The 24925-nt window shown below is 33.3% G+C and overlaps 2 protein-coding genes across 2 annotated transcripts in view; one reads left to right on the top strand and one right to left on the bottom strand.

The window, feature by feature from the left end:
* Positions 1–3352: 3352 nt before the first annotated feature.
* Polr2I (RNA polymerase II subunit RpII15) lies at positions 3353–11306 on the bottom strand. The gene is made up of 5 exons (XM_075370511.1): positions 11012–11306; positions 8743–8797; positions 7753–7826; positions 4583–4709; positions 3353–3602 (listed from the first exon to the last, which is right to left on the bottom strand). The coding sequence occupies exons 1-5, from the start codon at positions 11080–11082 to the stop codon at positions 3540–3542; spliced, it is 390 nt and encodes a 129-aa protein (XP_075226626.1). The 5' UTR covers positions 11083–11306; the 3' UTR covers positions 3353–3539.
* An 876-nt stretch (positions 11307–12182) lies between these two features.
* LOC142327772 (rhomboid-related protein 3-like) overlaps positions 12183–24925 on the top strand; it is a 32230-nt gene continuing 19487 nt past the window's right edge. Inside the window, exons 1-2 of the mRNA XM_075371093.1 lie at positions 12183–12415; positions 22308–22377. Coding sequence (XP_075227208.1) covers positions 22309–22377 — 69 coding nt within the window. The 5' untranslated portion in view covers positions 12183–12415; position 22308. The remainder of the gene's footprint in view (positions 12416–22307; positions 22378–24925) is intronic.

The following is a 24925-nucleotide window of genomic DNA, read 5'->3' as shown; positions in this document are numbered from 1 at the left end:
TATAATTTAATAACTGCCAACACCCAGTTTAAAAATCATAATAGAAAAATATACATATGGAAAAAGCCAGGTTATACTACTAGGTCAGATAGATTATTTCATGTTAAGCAAAGATTTAGAAATCAACTTGTCGATTGCAAAGCTTATCCTGGAGCAGACATTGAGAGCAACTATAATTTAATGATAATAAAATGTAGATTGGTGTTTAAAAGTCTGAGGGAAAGGTATCAGATGAATCGGAATTTAGAGAAGCTTGAGGAAGAGGAGGTAAACAAGATTTTTGAGAAGGACTGAGTAAAAAAGATAAAATAGAAAATATAGAAGAAGAATGGGAGAATCTTAAAAAGGAAATTATTAAATCAGCAGAAGCAAACTTAGGCGAAACAAATAGAACTGGTTGAAAACCTTGGATATCAGAGGATATATTGCAGCTGATGGATGAGTGTAGAAGATATAAGAATGATAGTGATGAAGAAAGTAAAAGGAATTAAAGACAGTTAAAAAATACTATAAACATGAAGTGCAAACTAGCAAAAGAAGAGTGGATTAAAGAAAAGTGTTCAGAAGTGGAAAGAGAAATTATGATTGGTAAAATAGACAAAGCATACAGGAAAGTTACGCAAAAGTTTGTGGTACATAAATTAAAATCTAATAATGTGTTAAACAAAGATGGTACATTAATTTATAATACGAAAGGAAAGGTCGATATGTGGATGGAATATACTGAATAGTTATATGGAGGAAATGAATTAGAAACTGGTGTAACAGAGGAAAAAGAGGGAAGTCGAAGAAAATGAAAGGGAGAAACAATACTGAGATCTAAATTTCAGAGATTAAAAGATTTGAATGGCAGAAAGGTTCCTGGAATAGATGGAATACCTGCAGAATTACTGCGCATTGCATGTGAGGAACCGATAGATAGATTATATAAAGTAGTGTGTAATATTTACGAAAAAGGGGAAGTTCCATTGGACTTCAAAATGAGTGTTAGTCATGATACCAATAAAAGCAAGAGCAGACAAATGTGAAGAATACAGAACAATTAGCTTAACTACTCATGCATCAAAAATCTTAACTAGAATTCTGTACAGAAGAATTGAGAGGAGAGTGGAAGAAGTGTTGAAGACCATTTGGTTTCAAGAAAAGTATAGGGACAAGTGAAGCGATTTTAGTGCTCAGATTAATAGTAGATGTAAGATTAAAGAAAAACAAACAAACATACTTGGCATTTGTAGACCTAGAAAAGGCATTCGATATCGTGGACTGGAATAAAATGTTCAGAATTTTAAAAACATTAGGGTTCAAGTACATAGATAGAAGAACAATTGCAACATTTACAGGAACCAAACAGCAACAGTATTAAGTGAACATAGGAGTCTGACAAGGATGTTACTCTTTATTCCTATCCCTGTTACTTTTTAATCTTTACATAGAAGTAGCAGTTAATGATGTTAAAGAACAATTTAGATCCGGGAATAACAGTACAAGGTGAAAAGAAAAGGATGCTATGTCTAGCTGATGATATACTAATTCTAGCTGAGAGTAAGAAAGATTTAGAAGAAACAATGAACGGCATGGATGAAGTCCTACGCAAAAACTACTGCATGAAAATAAACAAGAATAAAACAAAAGTCATGAAATGTAGTAGAAATAATGTAGATGGACCACTGAATATAAAAATATGAAGAGAAAAGATTATGAAAGTAGAAGAATTTTGTTATTTGGGAAGTAGAATTACTACAGGTGGATGAAGCAGGAGTAATATAAAATGTCAAATAGTACAAGTGAAACAAGCCTTCAGTCATAAATATAATTTGTTCACATAAAAAATTAATTTTAGGGAAATTATTTATCTTCTGAAGCATTACGTTACAGAATTGTACTCGCACAGCTGCATCGTTCGGTTTCAGTTCCTGGACGATCTGCAACTTGTATGGATGGAATTGCAAGTCCTTCACTAACATTCTTCGAACACTTGAGCTATGCAATTGTAAACATGCTGAGAGACGACGGATTGACCGATGTGGACTTCGTGTGACAGCATCTTGTAAAGCTTGAACATTCTGTGGTGTACGGATGGTTTGCTCACGGCCTGGAGGTTTCTTTTTCATTGCCGGTTTCAATTTTGAGGAACCAGTTTCCTCAAAATTAGATATCCATGTTTTAATTGCATGTGCTGATGGAACACGGTCATGCCATCCCAGATTAAAATGATGGCAAAATTCTCTATGCGCTCCCTCCACACTGTCATTGTTTTTGTAAAACGCTTTGATAGCAAATGCACGTTGCGCACCACTCCAAGGATCCATGACAACTAAATGGCAGGTTCGGTTAGAAAGGTTGGCGCCACTTATCAAGTGGTACCAATCGCCCACGGCTACCAACACAACTTTCAAAATTTCCCATTTCTTTGAATCATCCTGTATTTGAAAAGCATTAAAAAAATAATTTGTCATATGCAACACATATTTTGTAGATTTTTCATCATATACTGAAATTCAGTTGTTCCCATTAGGATCTTAACATAGCTATGGGTAAATAATTTAGGAAATAGTTTTAAAAAATCTACCGCATAGGTGGTGCATAAGCACTTAAAACACTAAGATTAGCCATCATGAGTTCTCATTGTTATTAAGCTGCAAATGCACACATGAGTAATTGTAACTGAAATGTAAATATAACTTTACAAGAGCTTAAATCTCATTAATATAAAATGATGGTTGTGCAGTAATTAAATGAAAATAAGTATTTAAGCTTGTAAAGTATCATACAAGGCTGAATTTGTAAATAAGGTATGATCATTAACAAACTGTAACTTCAACAACCACTTCACAATGGAACTGTGACAAGTGTATGCAGTTTCTTACATTTGTTATCACATGATATTTCATGTTTTAACAACTTTAGATCAACAAATCTGGAAATTAACTGTTTTTGATTCCAATATGGTAATGCTATAGCCTAACCTCAAGAGCTTCTATGTATGTTCAAGAGATTCTTTCCCAAGTATTATTTAACATCATGATATTCTATGGCCTCATATCATCTTACTATATAGTTATCTAAAAATAATTTCCATAAAAAAAAATGTTTAATTAATCAATTCAAGATCACTACATGGTGATTAATAACAGTATATTTCTTAATGACAAGAAAAAATCTCTTATGTAAAAGAAGAAAAATATCTGAGTGATATAATTTGTATAATGATGTAAATTATTATTAAAATTTTATTAACTGTACTGCAGAAGTTTTTTTGTTAACTATTAAAAAGTTATCATATCATTCAGCTGGACTTCGTATAATATTAACATTTTTATGAATTAACTACAGGTTTCAATAAATAACTCAGTACAATATAATTATATAATATTTATTTACAATAATAGCACAGGCCATTCTTATTAATGAATACAAAAAACTTAAAAAAAACAATAATTAAAAAAAAAAATTTACTCTTATATAACGGTAAAAATAAAATAACTTACAAAAAATAGTTAAAAAGTATTTATAATGCAAATAATTAAATACATGCACGTTCACTCTGTCCAGCGGTGAGTACAATGTTGATTAGTACATACATAGTACAATCTCATCTCTTCCTGTAAACAATTAAAACACATATCTTAGCAAACAAGAATACATGAATTTTATTTCATTACCAAATAAAGATGTATGTATAACCAACTTCCATAAATAAAATTAACTTTAATTAAATAATTTTTTATATTAATATTTACTTATGATTTTGATATTTTTATTTTATTAAATACATTGTAAAGAAGAATTGAAATGAAAAATACACACCAAACTACATTGTGAAAATGTTAATTTAACACACTGTACCATCTAATTAACTTTGATGTACATATTACCAATGTTTATGTGTTTACCAGTAAACAAATAAATTATGAGAAAAAGCAATAAGGAACTTAAATTCAATAGGAAACTTGAGCATCTTAGTTTTTTCTCCATTTACTGTTATTCAAGATTCCAAATTTACAATTTCTTTTGTTCTCTTCATTAATTGTGGCATAAAGTAAGAATTTAATGATGGAAGAAAACTGTCAATAATGTTTCTTAATTCTTTCCTTATAGTACTTTTACTTTCTATATCAACAACATAATATAAATAAAATTCATATATATATATATATATATAAACAAGATGCAGAGCATTCAGAAAATGACTGTATATTTGATTTTTAAAGATTAATTATGTTTAATAAAGATGTCAGTTAACGGAACTTATAAGAGTGTAAATAATCTCCAAATATGAATATACAGTATACAGAATATAAATCAGTTAATTTAAAATACTTTAATCAGTTGATTTTATAGTACGCTTATATCAAATTTAAAGACTTGCTTATTTGAACCTACTTAATCAATTGCTGATCAACTGAATCTAAATGGCCTAGGTGAATTGCGATTTACATGACCTAAATTTATGTACATTACATGATGTTAAACTCTGAACGTACAGATCAATGGAAAAGTTTTGACAGACTCATCATCACAGTTATAAAATATGTTACAAACATACTGTAATCTATAATTAAAAAATTAATCATTAATTTACTTCAGCTCTACGTGTCTGTGCTTGAAAGAAAACAGCTTCACGATGGTTACATTTTGGACATGGATGTTCTTCAGTGCGTGGTAATGTTGGATCAGATATCACGTCTGATACTATATGTGTCAATTCGCTGTAAACAAACATTTAAATTACAAAAATTAATTATTTAATTATATAATTTATTTAACAAAATTTTATTACAATTTAAATATATGCCTTATAATTCAATGTTTATAGTTACAAAGAAATCTGCAACTATAAAAAGAAAACAATTAGTCCATAATCTAATTAAGAAATAATGTAAAATTTTTGTTTATCACTTACTAGTAAAATAAATAGCCTTAATATAAAATAATCATCATGTACAAAATTTCATGATAAAGTATAGCATCAAATTCAGACATAAATACAGTGTAGCTATTTAGGACAAGAAAACCAACAATGTAGAATGTACCCAAAACAAAGCCAATAATATAACACTAATCAAACTAGAAATGAAAATCAGTATTCAAGATTAGTGTATCTGGTGTAAACTAATTATCTAACATTTCAAAACATATGATATAATAATATAAATTTTACTTTATAACAAGCAACCAGACTCAGAATTAAAACAGATTAAGATATAATTAAATAAAATTATATTTTATATTATTTTGCTAACTTACACACAAAAATTAACTTCAGGCATATTAAAATAATTGATAATATATAAATTACTATATTTCATGTCATTTATTTTATTAAAAAAAAGAAAGAAAAAAAATGTTAGTATAAAAATAGCTTTCCTGGCTGTTATACTGTACAATGGAGGAAAAATATTGAGCAGAGTGCTTCTACCACTTTTTTTTTCACACAACTCTTTTAATTACATATCAATGTTAGTCAACCAAGGTCTGTTTTGAAAACATTATTTCTGAAGCCAAGATATTTTGAGACAAGCAGTTGACATCACTCTTAGTGTTATTAAAAGCAATTGTTTGAAGGCGATGTTTGGAATGAACGACTTACAAAAGAAAGAGTTAAATTGACTTTATTATAAGTTCAGTAAAAATTTTACTCAAAGAACCATACACATCCTGACCCCATAAGGGAAGACACCTGCTTTATGATGATCCTGGTTACCACACCAACCCGCTGTTCCTAACCCTGATGGGCTTTACTGGAGTTTGTCTTTTAGACCCTCTAAGCTGAATAACACAACAGTCATCAGTTTGGCCTCTGTCAGGCTGCCATTTCCATCAGTATATTTACACAACCTATTATCACTTTTGTATGGCCTTTTCCAGCCATGAGCACCAACCATAACTTACAACCCTTAATTATCAAATTAACAGATTTGCGGAAGTGCAATCCCTGTGCCTTCCTTCGATTTGGTGAGCCAAATCAATTTTAACACTTCGAAAGATAGCAGAAAAGAGTGGCATTTTGGTGGGGTTAAATTAAGAATGCATCTTGTTATTACGAAGTTTGTTCTAAAACTCTTGCAAAAGAACAAAAAAACAATCAATTGGATACTGATCAATCAATCTGTTAGGTGCTTTTGAATCGTGCAAATGTTGATGTATCTTGTTTGCTAATGATTGCAACTGGTGATGAGATATGGGTGTATGGGTATAAAGTGGAAACAATTTTAACCATTTCAATGGGTTGGAAAATTATCAGTAAAACTGAAAAAGGCACACAAATTTTGTTCCAACTGAAAGGTGATATTGATGGTCTTTTATAACATAAAAGTCACTGTTCGACATACGTAGAAACTCGTTATCCACAAGCAGATTCAACCACTACTATTATCTACAAATCATCAGATATCTCTACAAAAATTAAGGATCTGAACTTTGGTGTGACAACTCATGGTTCTCATGACAATGTATGGCTGGGCTAATAAGCAAATTTTGTGCTACCTCGCTCATTGTCATCCCTCACTCCCTGTAAACCCCTCACTTCCTTTTAATTTCTTAAGTTAAAATTGACATTAAAAGGATACAGATTTCATACATAAGAATTCATAAAAGAAAATTTGCAAAACTCGGAAAGTTATTTTAAAAATGCATTCCAGAACTGCTTCTCTAAGTGGACAGGCAGTGAGAAAAGTGTGTACAAGAAGAGAATACTTTAAAGAAGATTAAATGCATAATGCTGTAAGCATTCAGTAATCTTTGTTTTCTAGAAAAAGGTTATTTTTTTTGTACAGACTTCAACTCATCTATATAAATAAAAGACAATCTTTGTTTTGCGTGTGTTAATAACTAACTCAAAAACTCTTTAACAGATTTAGCTGAAAATTTCACAATTTATTATTTGTTCCAATTGTTTATATGTTTAAGTTCCATATGTTGAAGATCGTTTAAAAGAGATACACATAATAACTATCTGAGGAAGTCGAGATCCATAGACAATATGAATCTCTCTCAATATATATATATACAATGACATTAAATTTAGTAAAAGAAGTTTTAGGTTATTTATCTATGATTTTTTATTTATAATTTATTTACTAATAAGATTAGTGAGGTTTGAACTGTGCTAGTCATTCCGAGGTGGTCATAAGAAGAAAGAAAATTAATAGTAAATTAATATTGTACAATTTATTTTTTTTTGTAATATTGTCAGTTTCATTGTTTTTATAAATTACAAAAATATAAAGAAAAAACATTTATAGAAGAAAACAGCACAATGAAATAGATTATATAGTCAGTTACAGCCTACAGGATCATCACAAAAACATGAAAATGATCGGCGATCAATGATTAAGTAGACTTGATAGTATTGCACTCAGAATAATTCTGAAATTGAAATAAATATAAATCAAATATAAAACAACATTTATTTAATTCATACACTCAAATTTAGCAATAGCAAAGCATTGCCAGGTCTGCTAGTATGTTTTAATTTTAACATGTAGAAGTAAACAGTAAGCAGTGTGGTTCATAATTTTTCTTGTACATATCTTTATGTATATTTACAAACTTCAAATGCATATTTTATTTTAGTAAGATGCCACAAAATACCCTACATTTTTTTAAACTTTGGTAGATCATTTTTGCTGTTTTCCCATTAATTTCATGTAACCTCAACATTTATAAAGACACTATGCATTAATTTCCACAATGAAAGGTAATATTAGTTCAACAAATTAATGATCAAAACCAAAAAATTAATCAACTTACTCAATTTCGTGCATAATTTTGTTTACATAAATGCAATTACTGTCGGCAAGTTGTTTGAAGTCACAGTTACGACACTGAAAATGAAGATACAATTGTATATTAGGAAAAAAATATATAAAATCGATTATTAAAGAATTTCTTCTATTTAATGTAAAAATTTCTAATAAAAGTGGATAAGCTCCTTTTTAGAATATATTTTTTTTTTACACTACATTTCTTCATGAGTTTTTTTCATCAATATTCTTACAAAATAACTTATTTACCCTTATAATTACACATTTGTGACGATTTAATATCTGTTTAATGCACTTTAGTCATAAAAGCTATTCTACCTTAAGGACCTTATTTTGGTACTTACGTATTAACGCCAACGCAGCTACAGCTGCTGTTTAGGTTATGTTTACTTCGTGTACTGACAAATCATACGTATATCAAAATAACCTAACTAAATATAACCTACGCTCTCTTCGCTCGCTAACCTCTTATAATTAACATTAAATATGCATAATATATACAACTTATTAATAATGTAACCTTGATGTTATAGCACCGAAATCCAATTTAACATTAATTGGATCCACCGAAATCCGACTGACTACTTTGTTTTTAAATAAAGCTGTAGCTGCGGTGGCGGTAATACGTAAGAGGTTAGCAAGCGAAGTGAGCGTAGGTTATATTTAATTAGGTTATTTTGATATACATACGATTTGTCAGTACATGAAGTCAACATAACCTAAACAGCAGCTGTAGCTGCAGTGGCGTTAATACGCAAGTGCCCTTATTTTACTGAATTTATAGGGAAATTAATTGAAAAGAACATCTATAATTACTAAAAATAAAAATGTCTAAGTATTATTTTATTTTAGTATACTGAAAATAAATTGCAGTGTGTAATAGACTTGTTTATCAAGATTTAATGACTATTGACCTCATTTGAAAAAATGATCAGAGTTCAGGATGTAGTTTACAAACTAAATAAAATATACTTACAGCATAAAGGAGAACTTTATTTTCTTTGTCTTCTTTTGGGTACAACATGTTATTACTGAAACACAACAATTTTTATGAATTTCTGTCCAAAATTTCTAAAATATTAATCTGAGCAATTTAAAAAATTAATGTTAAAAAAATTATATTCTTTTTACAACTACCACTTTGCTTGGATCTGAATGAAATGTAAATAAGTAGCCACAATATTCTCATGATCCATTCAATTAAAATATATGCTACTATATTCAGTAGGTAATTATTTACAATTAGGGACTTGCCAAAGATTTTGATGAAATTTGGAATATATCTTAATTATGGCCAAGTTATTCATTACAATTGAAATTTTTCATTGGAAACACCTTTCACCTGTGCTACATCCCTCATAATTTACACACAATACCTTCACCAAATATTTTGTAATTTAACACTAAACAAGTGTAATATACATTATTTTCAGACTAAATGATTGGTTATTGTACATAATTATGGGCTCAGCTGAATAAAATCGTCCAATTTAATATTAATTAAATGAGGTTGGTTAGTGAAGTGAGCATTAGGTTATGTTCATATTATATGAACTTCAGTAAACAGAATCATTAGTTACATAACCTTTCTTTTCTTTTTCCTGTTTAGCCTCCAGTAAAATTATCCTTTCAGATAATACTTAAGAGAATGAATGAGGATGATATATGTATGAGTGTAAATGAAGTGTAGTCTTGTAAGGTCTCAGTTCGACCATTCCCGAGATGTGTGGTTAATTTAAACACAACCACCAAAGAACACCAGTTAGTGACATAACCTAACTAAAACCAGTTAAATTTCATTTAACCAAATATTACATACTCAGTAAATAATGTATACCTAGTCTTAAGTGAATCAGATCTTATTCTCAGCTTAACACCCAACTTAACCAAATTATTTAGTCAAAAAAAAATCTATTTTACACTTGCGCAGTTTTGAATTACAGAATTTTTGGTGAGGGTACTGTACAAATTACAAGGGATGTAACTCAGGTGAACGGAATTCCTGATGAAAGATTTCAATTGTGATGAATAACTTAGATTCTAACTAAGGTATATTTCAAGTTTCACCAAAATTGGAGGGAAGTCTCTAATTGTAAATAATTAAGTTTTTTTATTAATTTTTGCTATGTTAATGCACATGATAGTTAGCAATGAAAATTGTATAAAAATACATACTTTGCAACAACCAAACCAAATTTATTAAAACAGTTTTCAAAACTTGTACCATATTGCTTTTTTAGCCATATTTTGTGCTGCTCTCATCATTGTGCCCGCTGGTAATTTTTTTGGGTACAGATAAATTTTGATGTGGTTACAAAGTGCATTTAATTTAAACACAGATTGAATTCTGAAATAATTTACAACAAAAATGTTATTAAAAAATACAAATACAATGAACAGGCAAATTTCAAATTCAACATACTCACATTCCAAATATACCTGCCTAAGTCAAAAAATTATCAATAATAATTCCAATTAACATCAACATCAGAACAGTTTAACTTAGTGATAAATTAACTAATTATTATTAGTAAAAAATAATCTATGGTTTCATAGAATTTTGTTTTAATTTAACCCTTTTGAGTAAAAGGATCTTTTGAAATAATATTCATTATTATTGTGAATGCAGCATTTGAATTGCAATTACTACGGAAATTTTCATTAGTTTTTACAGCTACTGTTTCAACATACAAATTGGTTACAATCATGAAAATGCTACTAAACTTAATGATGATTAAAAAACCCTATACATTGTAGATTTGATGGTTCTTTACTGCCTTTGAAAAACTTTGGTACATCGAAACATATATCCATAAACAAACTCTGATTTAACATGAGATGTTGAATTTAATTTGCTACCATTCAGATCAAACAATTTTCCTTTAAAGCATATACAAAATGTTGGATTATGACAAAGTAATTTTGAAACTTATCTCATGATAAATATGTTACTAATAAAGCCCACAAATTCATACTTAATACGTTCAAGTATATTTTTTTTGTGCGAATGTTTTATTACATACTTATTTTTTTGTGTAAACACGCATAACCAAGTAAGCAGATTGGTAAATAACATAATGAGAATCTCACTTTAAAATGAAAAACAAATCAGCTAGTTTTGTGAAACTGTATAATATAATTATAAAACTTTTTAAAGTTTAAACACAACGTTAATGCAACCCTTTCATTAAAAATCTGGGAAAGAGGTTATAGTAAATGACTTATTATTTCACGTTATATTTTACCATTCTTGACAAAAACGTATTCCAACGAATCCAGGTCCGTCATCGTGAGTGTCATAACCACTAATAGGCATATTTTTTATAAAATTTTTCAAGAACGGACACTAAAACAAAACGCAATCCGATGTCGTAAACTCTTAATGACTGCTTGGATGAATATGATCAGTTCACTTAGTAGCCGTCATCAGCCTTCGGAACAAAACACAAAACATGCATGTATTTTACGTAGCTATTATAAATTTTGTGAAATACATCGTCTCATCCTACAAAATACAGCTACAGAAAATTTTGTTTCTCTCATATATTTTAGGTTTTCCCATATATCCCTCCCCTCTCTAAGAGAATACAAGTACATACGGATTACAAGTTTTCAAACAGATATATATATTTTTATTAACTATTGGGTGATATGTTATTGATTTTCAATTCTTAGTTTGTAATGAATTAACACACACATTTTAAAACCACTTTTATTATAGTTAGTTTTAAATTTGTTTTTACTAAAACCTTTCCTATAAATATCTACAATAAGTTCTACAGCAGGATAAAGTTGCTATGTTCCTCTAAACTTATTCAAAACTTGAGGACAGGAATGTTAAAATTGTTTCTTGATGAAGTCATTTGCAAGCTGTTTTCTTCAATTATAGTGAGTTTAAATCTCGAGGAAACATAAAACATATTATTTATATTTGTTATCTATCCCAGTGTTACTCTTACTGTTTGAAGGATGTTCGACTGAAAATGTTGAATATTTTGAACGTTCGAATTGTTTGATGTGCCTCACAATCGTTTACCATACGTCAAAATTTTGTTATTTGCAGGGAGTAATATTGTTCAAGAAGCAAATGTAATTATTAAAATTTTGCTTCTAGTTGTTTAATCATATATTAATATAATTTATCCAGTTTAGAAGTCTTATCTAAATGTAAGCCGAGAAATTTAATGGTTTCTGTCTATATAGAATGAGTAAATAATCGGAACGTAATGTAACTTTCAATGTACAAACGTTTTGCTTCATAAATATTTCTTTCAATCTTAATAAGATTAAAATGGCGAAGTTAAGTTATTTGGTCTTCGTGTATAGTTTGAAAAAGCTATTGTAACGTCTAAGGTTTGCGGGAGGTCAGAAGTGAACTAGATATGAAGAGTAGTTCCTGCTAATACGTTAACCCATAAACGTACTTCCATCATATCTGATTAAAAAAAAAAAAAAAAATTATAATTTCAATCGTTAATAAAAGTAATTCTTTTGTTTGTTTTGAAAAGAAGACTAAAATGTCAGGTTTTATCAAGTGCTTGCGAAGTATTGTCAAGGAGTAAATTTTACGTTCATTTTGAAACGTAATGTTCAATTGGCCAGCCAGTTTTTAATGGCGCCCGTATTAAAAGGGTTAGGAAGTCGTTTAAGTAAGTAATCGGCCAACATATTCGAGCAACGTTGTGTTTTTTCGTTTAATATGTTGTTTTTGACAGATTATTGCGTTTTTTAATTTCATATTGTTCGATTGAGAACCTGATTTTTGTGTGTTGTGTTTAATGTACGTTCGTAGCCTTTAATAATTTGCAAGTGTAGTCTTGTTATGCCGTTCAACGAATTAAAATTTCGTTTGCTGTGGATGGCTGGTTGCACACATTCTATATAATCCGTATATTGTTGAAATTTAGTATTAATTGGTATTTTGTAGTTAAATTTACTTCTACTTTGTACTTAATGTGTAAATATCTGTCCTGTTTATTATTTAGATTTCGTAAATAGATAATGACACTAATTTATTTTTTTCATTAGAGACACCATTGAAGGAAAGTCATATGTCATTTGAATTTTTTTTATTTTTATATTTCAGTAGTTATTCTAAGCGAATTTATAATGTAACTTTGGAGTTTGTAATGCGTGAATGATGCTTATGTTAATGTTAGTAAATTGGGTGAGTGATTGTATGATAAGCTAGTCAGAAATTTGATTCATGCCCATCAGTTAGTAGATTGGTTCATCAGTATGTTTTTTTTTTTTTTTGGGTGAAAAACGTTTTAATATTTTCATCGCCTGGATCAGTGTCTGTTAGGTCTTCTTGTAGTACTGTCTTTGTGAATAGTTAGCCCCAAAGTTTGTTACTTAGGAAAAATAATTTTCTTAATCTTCACAAATTCTAATTTAGTTTTAATTCTAAACTTTTTAATTTTTAATCTAGTTTTGTGATTTTATTTCACAATGACTATTGTTCCCAGAGTTTAAAGAAACTAAAGTGAAGATGGGCTAGCCACATCATTGGCTGATTAAGTCATATGAACTGAAGTTGGAATTATCAAAAGTAACATTATTCTAAATAACATCAAAGAAAGCAGAGGTGACTATGAAAGAGAAATAAGACATTAATGTAGTTATGTAAGTTGTTACTTTGTTTTTTTTTGTATATATTTTTGTTAAAGATAAATCTACAGTTTTCTCTGATCAATGAAAATAAACTTTAAGGTGTGAAATAATATTGTACTAAGTTTTAATAAAAAATTGTAATATTTTTTTCATGAATATCTTAAATTTATTATATTACATTTTTAAATGATCATTTTATAAAATACAAAATATCTGTGGAACCAGCAAATTACCAATTTTTTCCGTGTGAGAAAAATTTAAATTTAATTGCTGTATTTCAGCCAGTAATGATATTAGAATATTTAAAAAAATGTTTACGGACAAAATTATGTTTTAAATAATAAAGGATTAAACAATTTGACAGTGCAGAATCATATCAGCCAATTTACATTAGTGGAACTCAAAATATTTATAAAATTGATTGCAAATTTTTTTAAAATTATTTTTTACAGAAAAATCCCCAATTTGAAAGTAAAGCTAACTGAAGAAATCAACAGCAAATCAGCTCTTTTTTTGTAATAATGGATTTAGCCAAAGTATATATATTATTTTGTATCTACAGCAGTGTGCAAATTAATCTGAACACAGGGAAGTTTTTGTCTATTTTTATGTTGTGGCTACACTGTTTGACCACACCAATTCTTTAAGTTGTCTGTGTAATGTGAGGTTATTGTTCTTTGGTTATTTAACAATTTTATTTTATTAACAGTGTTTTGTGAAAGTTTATTTCATTTTTTTTTACATAATCATACTTTAATGTTTTTTAACAATGGATATAACTCCAAGAAGCTGTTCAAAAATTTTTGTCTTTCTGAGCATACCAGTATGACACAATGACAAATAGCTTCTGAGTGTGATGTTGGGCTAGGGATAGTGATTGCTATTTTAAAACAATTTAAAGAGAAACTGGTTCCTTTTCACCTCAAAGGAAAGGCAAATGTGGTTATAAAAGAAAAACTAGTACAACAGGATCAGGAGAAAAAATAAACTTGATCCAAATTATCTGCTGTGAACTAAATTGATAATTTGCAGCCAGTGAAACAGATTTGCACATGTCAGCTGTTAAATGTTGACTTCCTGCAGCTGGACAGAAAGCTTCATCAGCCAGCTAAAAGGCAGCTTTTATCATTCAGCAATGTGCAAAGAAAGGCCTTTGTAGACCAAAGCACATGCTAACTGGACCAAAGAAGATTGGAAAAATGTTATGTTTTCCAGGTCACATTTTTATGTTTTGGAGAAAAGTGTTCCATATGTTAGAAAAGCATTAGATGAAAATAAATCACCTGCTCATATCAAATAATCAGTTAAACATCATTAATAAAGGTATTTTGGGGTTGTTTAACATTTGAAGGGCTTTGTTCATTACTTTCAGTAGGTGGGTTTTTTTTTTTTTTTTTTTTTAATTTTTTTTGTGTCTCTTTTTTATGTTGAAAAGTGATGGATATATCAAGGTTCTGAAAGAAAGGATTATGATACAACTTCAAAACAAATTCCCACCTGGCAATGGAGTGTTTCAACATGATTAGACACCACATCATAATGCCAAAAAAAGTGGAAAAAGTTTTGCAAAATGAAAAATTAAATTGCTGCTGTGGCCAGGCAACTCCCCAGACTTTTTTTTTGAAGAGGTGTAGGAACCCCATTTATGGGCGCCTAAGCAGTGTCAGGCTTGCTAACAGGTTACACCATTTATAACCAAGGGCGTACCTGCGCATTACTGACTAAACCTCCACCCCTGGCTTCCCCTTCCTGGGACTGCTTATAAAAACATTTCATCAGAGAAGGGGGAATTGCTCACACACACACACACACACACACACACACACACACACACACACACACACACACACACACACACACACACACACACACACACACACACACACACACACACACACACACACACACACACACACACACACACACACACACACACACACACACACACACACACACACACACACACACACACACACACACACACACACACACACACACACACACACACACACACACACACACACACACACACACACACACACACACACACACACACACAATCAGGTGGGATCGCCAGGGATGAAGGTTTAGTCGGTAGTGCGCAGGAATACATACGCATTTTCTGTAACAGATGCGGAACCTGTTAGCGAGTCCTACACTGCTTCGGCTCCCGTAAATGGTGTTCCTCCACCTCAAAAAAAAAGAAAAAAAGACCTACATACCACAAGGGCGCGAAGAAAACCAGCCACTATAAACCAACCTTCTCGGATTATCCAGTTAATATGGAGATCTAGAAAAGAATGTATTCTCTCAAGTTCCCTTACGGCTCGCGAACATTCGACCTCGATTCGGGGACAGACGTAGAGGACGTGGTCCACTGTTTCATCAGTCCCACACTCCGGGCATCGAGTCGAATCCACCAAACGAAACCTAGCCAAAGTCGCCCAAAAGGCACCATCCCGGGAGAGAAATTGTGTGGTATACTGGTTGGGGAAGACTCATCCAATCGCACCTAAATCTGACACTATAGGAAATATACCATGCGTGTAGCGATCTGTCGGGGATTCGTCCCATTTGACCTGCCAAGACGCAAGGCCCCGGTCTTCAATCTCCTGCTTTCGTTCTGACGTCAATAGGTTATTAACCTTGGAAATGTAGCGTTCCTTACGCTCATTAGCCAAGGTATCATCTATTGGTTTCCCTACAGCTATAACACAGACTGCAGCCCCGCGAGACTGTTCGTAACCGCTTATAACAGCCAGCAAGAGGAGTCGTTGGGCCCGCAGCAAAATGTCTGCGCAATACCTAAAAGCCATGCGGTGAGCCCAGACAGGTGCAGCATACAGCATAATAGCTTCGCTGACAACTTTGTAAAATATACGTATGGTACGGTAATTCAACCCTCAATCAGGATGAATGACTACGGATTCCATAAAAAGTATCAGCGGTCTTTTTTGCTACGTACTGTAGATGTTCCTTGAACCGAAAATTCTCATCAAGGATAACACCCAGGTATTTTTGAGCCGTAACGTACCGATTGGGGAGACCAGCCATCCGAATATTCATCGGGAAGGAGCCAATCGGCTCTTGAGCAATATCATTGTTGTTTACTCCTGGCTGAAAATCATCTTATGTTGTAGACTCCACAGTCGGAGTGTCTCACAAGCATGAGTAGGTCGGAACTCAACCTCGTTACGTGAATCCCCTTGAATCAGTAGCAGCGCCTCGTCAGCATAAGCGACGACACGACAACCACATGGCAACCATAAACGCAACATGGAATTGAATCTATGCTCCAAAGAAGGGGACTAAAAACACTGTCCTGAGGGCATTCTTTAGTTAGGGTCTTACGAACCTCTAAGTTGCCATCACGCAGGAAAACGGTCCAATGGCTGAAATAATAACTCACTTTTAATTCATTTTGTGTACACTTACGCTTCTGCATCTGAAACAGGGCTATCGTAAGTTGTTAAATGCGCCGGATATGTCCAGAAAAATCCCTAATACATATTTACATGGCCTAGAGGAAGCTATATTCATCACCTCTAGTATGGCATCCTCAGTGTATGTGCCCGGTCGGAAACCATACTGGTTGTCCATTAGCAAAGGATCAGTGGCCAATCTAACATTAATACCCAAATATAGGACCTTCTCAAAAACCTTGTTAATCACAGGCAAGAATGTTAATGGGCGGTAAGAAGAACTAACATTAAGATCTTTGTCGTCACCTTTGAACAACAACACCAAGTCTCCACGCTTCCAACACGGCGGAAAGAGGCCGGCGAAGAGCAACCTATTATATATTCTAGTTAGCGGACGAAGGACTACTGGAAGCGCTCGGACGAGGAACTCCACTGTGATAGTCATATTCGGGGGCCTTGTGCCGTGCCATACTACAGATCACGTGGCGCACCTTCGCCTCAGTGATCTCAGAAAATTGTAAGTCGGTCTCAAAAATCGCGACTTCTTGCCTAACACGCCGGTGGTATGAAACCTCACCCACCATAGTGTAATCCGGGAGCAAATCATTCAGGAAAATGTTAAGGACACCGTCCTTATCAATTACCACACCCTCGCGGGTTGACAAAGCTGACAAGAGGACATCTTTCCTGCGCTTATGTCCGAGGTCTGTATACACAATGCTCCAAGGGTCTCTATTCCCTTGCTCCTGGACCAAGAAGCACCAGGAATTACTCTTGGAGAACCTAATGCTATGAAAGTACCTAGCCCTTCTTCAGTGGTAATCCGGAGTTACGGCTGCACGCCGATCGGAATCACCCTCTTGCTGCGCAGCCCTTCTGAGTCGATTCACAGACTGCTTCATTGCTGTTAGATTCCGAGACCACCGACCAGATATACGATCCCGCCAGTGCCTCTAGGAATGGCAGGCCGTCAAGGTCTTGAGAAAAAAATCTCCAGTTTAGACTCTAACAAAGAGGAGAATTTCGGCCAGTCTGACTTCCTATGCAGGAAGCGCCCCTGGTAAACAGGAAAGTGTTCCTCATGGTCATTGCACAGCTCATCCACTATTTCAAAAAGTATCAACCAATGATCGCTAGAACATTTGTCAACCACAGACCAGTCAAGGACCCTAACAGGGATGTCCCTACCAATGGTGATGTCAATATTTGTACCTGAAAAGGCCCTTCATCCCTTAACCATACCAATGTAAATGGCCAACTGGTCTGCAACATTAAAGACCTCAAAATTGTGCTGTGCGATGAAACTGCCAATTAAGCCACTGCCATCATCAGTGATCCTACTGTGCCAGAAAAGCGATTTTGCATTAATATCGGCACCAGTAAGGATTGGACCATTACCCACAATATGAAGGATCCTATTCCATCTCGCTAGGTGTTCCTCTGTAGGATCCCTGTATTGGAAATATAAACTAACAACTGTAAGGTTCTGTCTGCGAGTGGCAAGTCTGACCACAACATGATGCATGTCAGAAACCTGCTGTGTAAAGACACTATCAAGTGACTTCTTGCACAGAATAGCAGACATGTAGATAGGTATGCCCTACACAAAAACTTTTTCCAGATGTGAAAGCCTGGAAGATCACTCCTAATTACATATGGGTGCTGCAGAATTGAAGCTCTATTTCTCTACAACCTCACCTAACGCAATCTGGACTACATAAGCATCCTGAGCATTTAGGTGACCGAACCTAACCATCTAAGGAATTAAAGTACAGTTCAACAGCCACACTCCTTACTAACAACTGGGTGCTCATGATTGTTATGAAACTTCTTACAGTTAGCATAGGCTGGAGCCTCGAACCTATGCAAACAATTGTCACGTTTGTGGCCCTCCTCGCTACAATGGGCCACACCAAGGTAAAGTTACAAAATTTAGCCCTGAAACCATATGTGCAGCACTTGAAACATCTTTGGATATTCAAAGTTTTTGGCTCTTTTACTTGGCAGGACCCTAAATTGATAGATAGTCTGCCTGCTGACGTAAATTTTTGGAAGAGACCAGAATTTATCTCAAAGACTCCATGATATTTCTGGGTATCACACCTACTCGTTTTAAAGACCGACCTGCAGTCCCACTAGAAGGCGGCTTCATCCAGATCAGTGTTCTGCTCCCTAATGAGGGACAAGACATTTTCATTGGCAAGGTTACGGTCAATATCATAGACTATAATATGGGGCCTATGCGTTCTCTTCGGGTCTATTTTTACATTCATTTGCTTAACTGCCATGAAATTTCTAATTGCCTGAATGGTCTCTGTATCATTTGCTAACACAACTAATCCCTTGCCAGTCTCTTTGATGTTCCTGATTTTAAGATCATTCCGGTTACCCCGAATGGCAACCTGGAGGTCTTTCTTCAGCTGACTGCTGGACACAGTCGAGCCTCCGCTCTGCTGACAAATGCAACCTCAGGTTTCATACCGTCCCGGCTGGTCACTCCTATTTCTACTTCTGAACCATCATTGTCAGGACCAGTGTTTGAGGAAATCGAAGGAAAAAACTCCGGCCCCCTCCTCCGGCTAGGCTTCTTACCTACCACCCTAACATCGGTCATGGTGGAAATGCCCTGATCTAACAGTATACGAAAAAAATGCTCACTGTATTCCTCTATTTAGAGATATTGGGCACAAGCGTGACAACTAACTGCAGTGAGCCACGGGCAGCTGGAGACCCTCTGTATTCTCCTGTCACTCATTGTATCTCTTCATTGCTACTGGATCAAATGTGTGAAATCAAAGATTAACACACAGTTACAGATTACAGCCCCTTCTCTAAAAGAGCGCGAGCAGGACTAAGAGTAAAGGCCTCTTTGCTCATAACAGGACTTGCGACCAGGAGTCATTCCCACTCTTTTTGCCACGATGAGGCGGGTGCTTGAACAAATCGTGCGTCAAAACACTCTGAAACCCTGTGAAACGGAAATGAATCGTCTAAATAATAAGGGTGCAAAACTGTTGTAATAGATCTCAGGCAGCAAGATTGTGAAATTGGGGAAGGTGCACACTTGACCACCAGCTCAAAAATAGCTCTGAAAAAGACTTTATACAACACAAACCTCTGTTTGTGAAAAGAGACCTGAGATGTTAAGCTATACCAACAGTAGATGAAGTGAAAACAGTGATAAAACAACTCAAAAACAACAAAGCGCCTGGGATTGATGCAGTGACAGCTGAAGTGCCAAAAGCAGGTGGTGATATCCTTGTCAATTGCATACAGTCACTACTACAGCTAATATGGTTATTGTATTCATAGATTTCAAGGTGGCATTTGATAGTGTCCATTGGCCAGCACTTTGGGCGGCACTCGTCTGAACTTGTGCCTGCCAAAACCATCCAACTACTCACAGAAATGTACAATGGCTCTAGCAGCTGCATATACGCTTCTGTAATGAACTGTCTGATGAATTTCTAATACAAACTGATGCAAGGCTAGACTGTGTCATCTCATCCTTTCTATCCAATACTGTTATTGATGCAATTATGTGGAAAGCCTTCAATGGCTGGCGCAGTGTCCAATATAGCAAAAAACAGCTATGAGGTTCTAATGACTGATGGCTCACCATTTGCTGTTTACTGGCTGGAATAAAAATTGAACAGGTTGACAATTTCAGATGCCTTGGGTCATTAATCAAAGAAAAGAAAATTTCATCATCTGTGGCAGGATTGGCCAGGCAGCTGCTGTTTTCCAACCATTGGATTGATGCCTATGGAGGAAACAAAATGTAACGTTGAAGACAAAGATCCAACTGTTTCAGGCACTCACATTACCATTCTTGCTAAATGAAAACATGGACACTACTGAAAGAAGACCTAACTAAATTAGAAGTGTTCCAAATATGATGCCTGCGATGAATACTATGGAGGTTCCACTGTGTGATCGTCTCTGAAGTGACATATTAAGGCTCAGATGTAATGAACAACTTACAATTGAACTGGCGTGGTTTGGGAAAGTTTCGAATGCATGAATACTATCTTCCACACTGTCTCCTAGAGACAACAACCTGCACAGTGGAAGATCCAATGAACTGCACCAAAGAAAACATGGGTCAAGCAAATTAAGAACGACCTAAAACACCAAAGACTAAATGTAGGTGACACAAAACTCGCAGCTACCGTTTAGAAACAATGGAAAAATATCATACACAGAGCTTGTTTTCCAGTGTTACCCACAGCAATGTATTGGATTTAAGCCTACCCGTGCCCATACATTCATTAAGGGATCGAAGAAGAAAAACTTTTTCACTAATCTGAATGTTGACTCGCTAAGCACAACACAATTAATAAAGTCATCAACATTTTGATTACAAAGTTGGCATGAGCAGCATAATCACTGAGTTTTAAAAGCTGGTAACAGCTGTAAATTTTATGGGTGCATATGTGTTTCCTTAAAATGTTCCACACACTTATCACCAACCTTGCTAGTTTAAAACTGGCCATTTTAATAATTTTTTTTAGGACTGCAGGTAAAACTTCTTGAAATGTTCAATATTTTGTTCGGATACCTTTGATAATCTAGAATTCTTCCCTTTACACAGACATCCGGTAATTTCAGACTGATTATGCTATCAACAAATGATATTGTCACTTGGAGGATAATGATCACAATTAAATTTTATATGGAATGCATGTTGAACTCTTAACTATAGATTCACATTTAGGAAAGTACAAAAACAGACTTTCTGTTTTTGTACTGTTTTTGAGTCCAGTAAAGCGGAAAGATAGGGAATTGGTTTACAGCTATGCAAGCAAACAAAACTTTCTTTTGTGCTCTATGATTCTAGCCTAAATCAACACTGTAATCTTACTCAGCAGATAACAAATAAAAATCTCAATATTCTTTTTTATACACCTGGTATAATGTATGCAGAGATTAATTACAGTCATAATTTATAAGTTTTAAAACAGTTAACTGTACTTTAGGGTGCCTTAAATCTTAATTCCCATATAGCTTTTTCTGGTTAAATAAATTCCAGAAATTTGGCATGATTGGAAATAAGTTGCAATGCACTAGAAAAGGCTAAAATAATGTGCAAGATTTACTGAAACACAACATTTTAGATGAATTGATGTTTTTTTCACATTCCCTCTGTAAGTATGTATGATTTCATTTACATAATGAAAATATATTCAGTCTGGCATTGCTTCCCTCTTTTTTTTGGTGACTACTGTCACCATTTACCGATTTAACTTCATCATTGACATCACCCAACATTATTTAATTGAGGAAATTTACAAAAAAGCAGGTTTAGAACCATCAGATTTTAAATAAGTGTAGTTTTAACACCTCAGTAAGAACCTCCATACCAGTTGAAATCCTGTTTCATAACTTTTTATGGAAAATGTACCATCTAATGAAATTTTGTTCTGTTAATATTTAAAAAATTATTTAAATTAAATTGTTTTAAATTTATTTTTGTGCTGATAGATTTTCATTTGGTATGATTTAGGATGTCTCGGCAAAAAATTGAAGATGAACCAAATCATGATGCAAGTATATCTCTTCATTCATTTGAACATGTAAGTAAATATTTCAGTTGATTAGAGTGGAAACATTTAACATAAATAAGTTGTTAAATTAGATTAATGTTAGGAAATGTTATTTTTCTTATTAATCCTCCCTTTTTTGCTTAATCTTTTTAAAAATATTAGTTGTTATTGACTGAAAAAATGACTAGAAAGGTTTTTTATCTATTGATTTGATTGATTAGTATATTTGCAAAGGTTGGGTGTGAAGAAAAATATTTCATTCTCTTCCCATAGAAACAAAGAATATTCAGTGACTTAAGAGATTTTGAGACCAGCTTTTGTGGAACCTCACTTTCATCAGGATACTCTACCATTACTAACTCGTAAGCTCCAGTGGTTTCAAAATCCTCATTAGCTGATGAGACCTTCACTTTGTTGGAGAGGTAATAGTCACTTGGTGCCAAGCCAAGTAAGGGTCTAATAAAAAAACTTTCACTTGAACTGCTCTACATTGAGACGTGCAAGTTAGAGCTGTATGTTGACATGAAGACAGTGTTGACATTGTTCTTTAAGAACAATATCCTGTGTAAACATGCAACACCATATATGAATATTTCTCAAGTACATTAACATTGTTGTTCCTAGTTCAAAATTCTTAATGGTTTAAAAATAAGCCATCAATTTTTGTTTTTGTTCATTACTGACTTTTTTTTGTTGTTTTGTTAGATACACTCTTCTCCAGATTCCTATTGGCGATCTCTCATAGCATGTCCCTCATTATTGTTATTGTAAACATAATTCAGTTGTCATGGATTTTAGTGATCCTGTGACTTTCTACAAAAAAAATATATACTGCATATTTTATAGATAGCACAAGTAAGATAAATAGCACAAGTAACAGTGAAGGACACCATTTTTCATTTACCACCGCTTAACCATAACTGATAGCACATAGCCATGTAACAAAATTACACATTGTTGTTGACTACTGTGCATTCATTGTGTGCTATGGAAAACATTTTATTTTCAAGAATCAATCAGAAGCCTATTTTGGAAAGCATTGCATTTAAATTAACTTTTATTTATTTTAATTGGTAGTAATGAATTTTGTTATAATACTGAGTGAGCAACATAAAACCGAATTGCTACAGATGAATTACAGTTGCATCGTGTACCATTTTATGAATGAAATGAAAAATTAAAATCTAAATTAAATTAAATTCTATATTTACATTAGCAAATTCATCATATTTTTACAAAAGGTGTTTGAAGTGAGTGCCCTGCACAGTAATACACTTTTCTATGAACAATTATGTTGAGATTTACCTGACACAAAATGTTGATGTTGTCAATTTCTTGTGTAATGTTCCCTTTCAATTCATTGAGAGTGTGGGTGATCTGATTCATAAACTGTATTTTCACATAATTCCAAAGGAAAATATTGCAACCAGGCGAATCTGGAGAACATGGAGGCCACTGTACTTTGCTGACAGTTTGTTCTTCTGTAAAAGCCACATGAACATGTGCTAGGAATCATTTAGTGTGTGACAAGTTGCTCAATCTTGATTGAAGTTAACAATCTGTTAATGTTAACCGAGCATAGAATTCTTAAAACATTTTATGATATTTGTCTGTATTGATAGCCTGGTCAAAGGGTATTGGCTTCATTATATGATTACCAGTACACCATATGATTGACAGTAAAGCCACAGACCAATTTTCCTATTGTGAGGTGAACACTCAAACATTTGATGAGGACTTTTCAGTCATCCAGAACCTGGGGATGTTTGAATTCACACATCCAGATAAATAAAACCATGCCTCATCTGACATGAAATAAAGGATCTGGTCTATCTGTCCATTGATAATGTTAATTATTGCCATGGCAGTAATTAAATTTTGGTTTGTCTGTTCTGTTGTAGTTGTTTCTTGATATGGTTTGAAATTTAAATCATGAAGAATCGTTTACAGCAAGATGTGTATTTTATAACACTTTGTTGATAACTTGTGTGTAGATTTCTTAGACTGACAAAAATTCTTCTTTAAATATCGGCTTTGGCTCTCTTGAGTCCTAATGGAAAGTAGCCTATTTTGTTTTGTTTTTTAAATTGATCTCATTGTTCACCATTTTTTTAATCAAGTCGTATATGTTATTATTTGCTGGGATACAGGTATTTGGACATTCTTAGTGAATATTTGATGTGTTTCTTGAAAGGATTTAGAAGGCACATAATTTTCCACTATAGTAAGTTTTTTTTTGATTGAATAGAACATTTTAGAAAAATACAATTGCAAAGAAAAGAACTGTACTGAATTATGAACTGTTTACAGCTGACAATGATGGACGAGAGTTATAACATATTCAAGCAGTAATGGTGCTAGTTGTAGCAGCATTAAAGATGACCTCAAATAATTCCAGTTGGAGGCAGCATGGTTTGGTTTTAACTTGCTCACCTGTACATCTGTATGTACAGAACAATTTTTAAATTGATTACAGTTAACTTTATTTGGGGTGGAGTTTTTAAAAATTTATCAAAGTCTGAGCTAGCTTTTGCCCTAAATCAAACTTCTTTGTGAACACTACTGCTAGAAGGCTGAG

Source organism: Lycorma delicatula, chromosome 7, assembly GCF_047948215.1.
Source record: "Lycorma delicatula isolate Av1 chromosome 7, ASM4794821v1, whole genome shotgun sequence".
Lineage (NCBI taxonomy): Eukaryota > Metazoa > Arthropoda > Insecta > Hemiptera > Fulgoridae > Lycorma > Lycorma delicatula.
The sequence above is the reverse complement of the archived record's forward strand: the minus strand, read 5'-3'. Positions and strand labels throughout refer to the sequence as shown.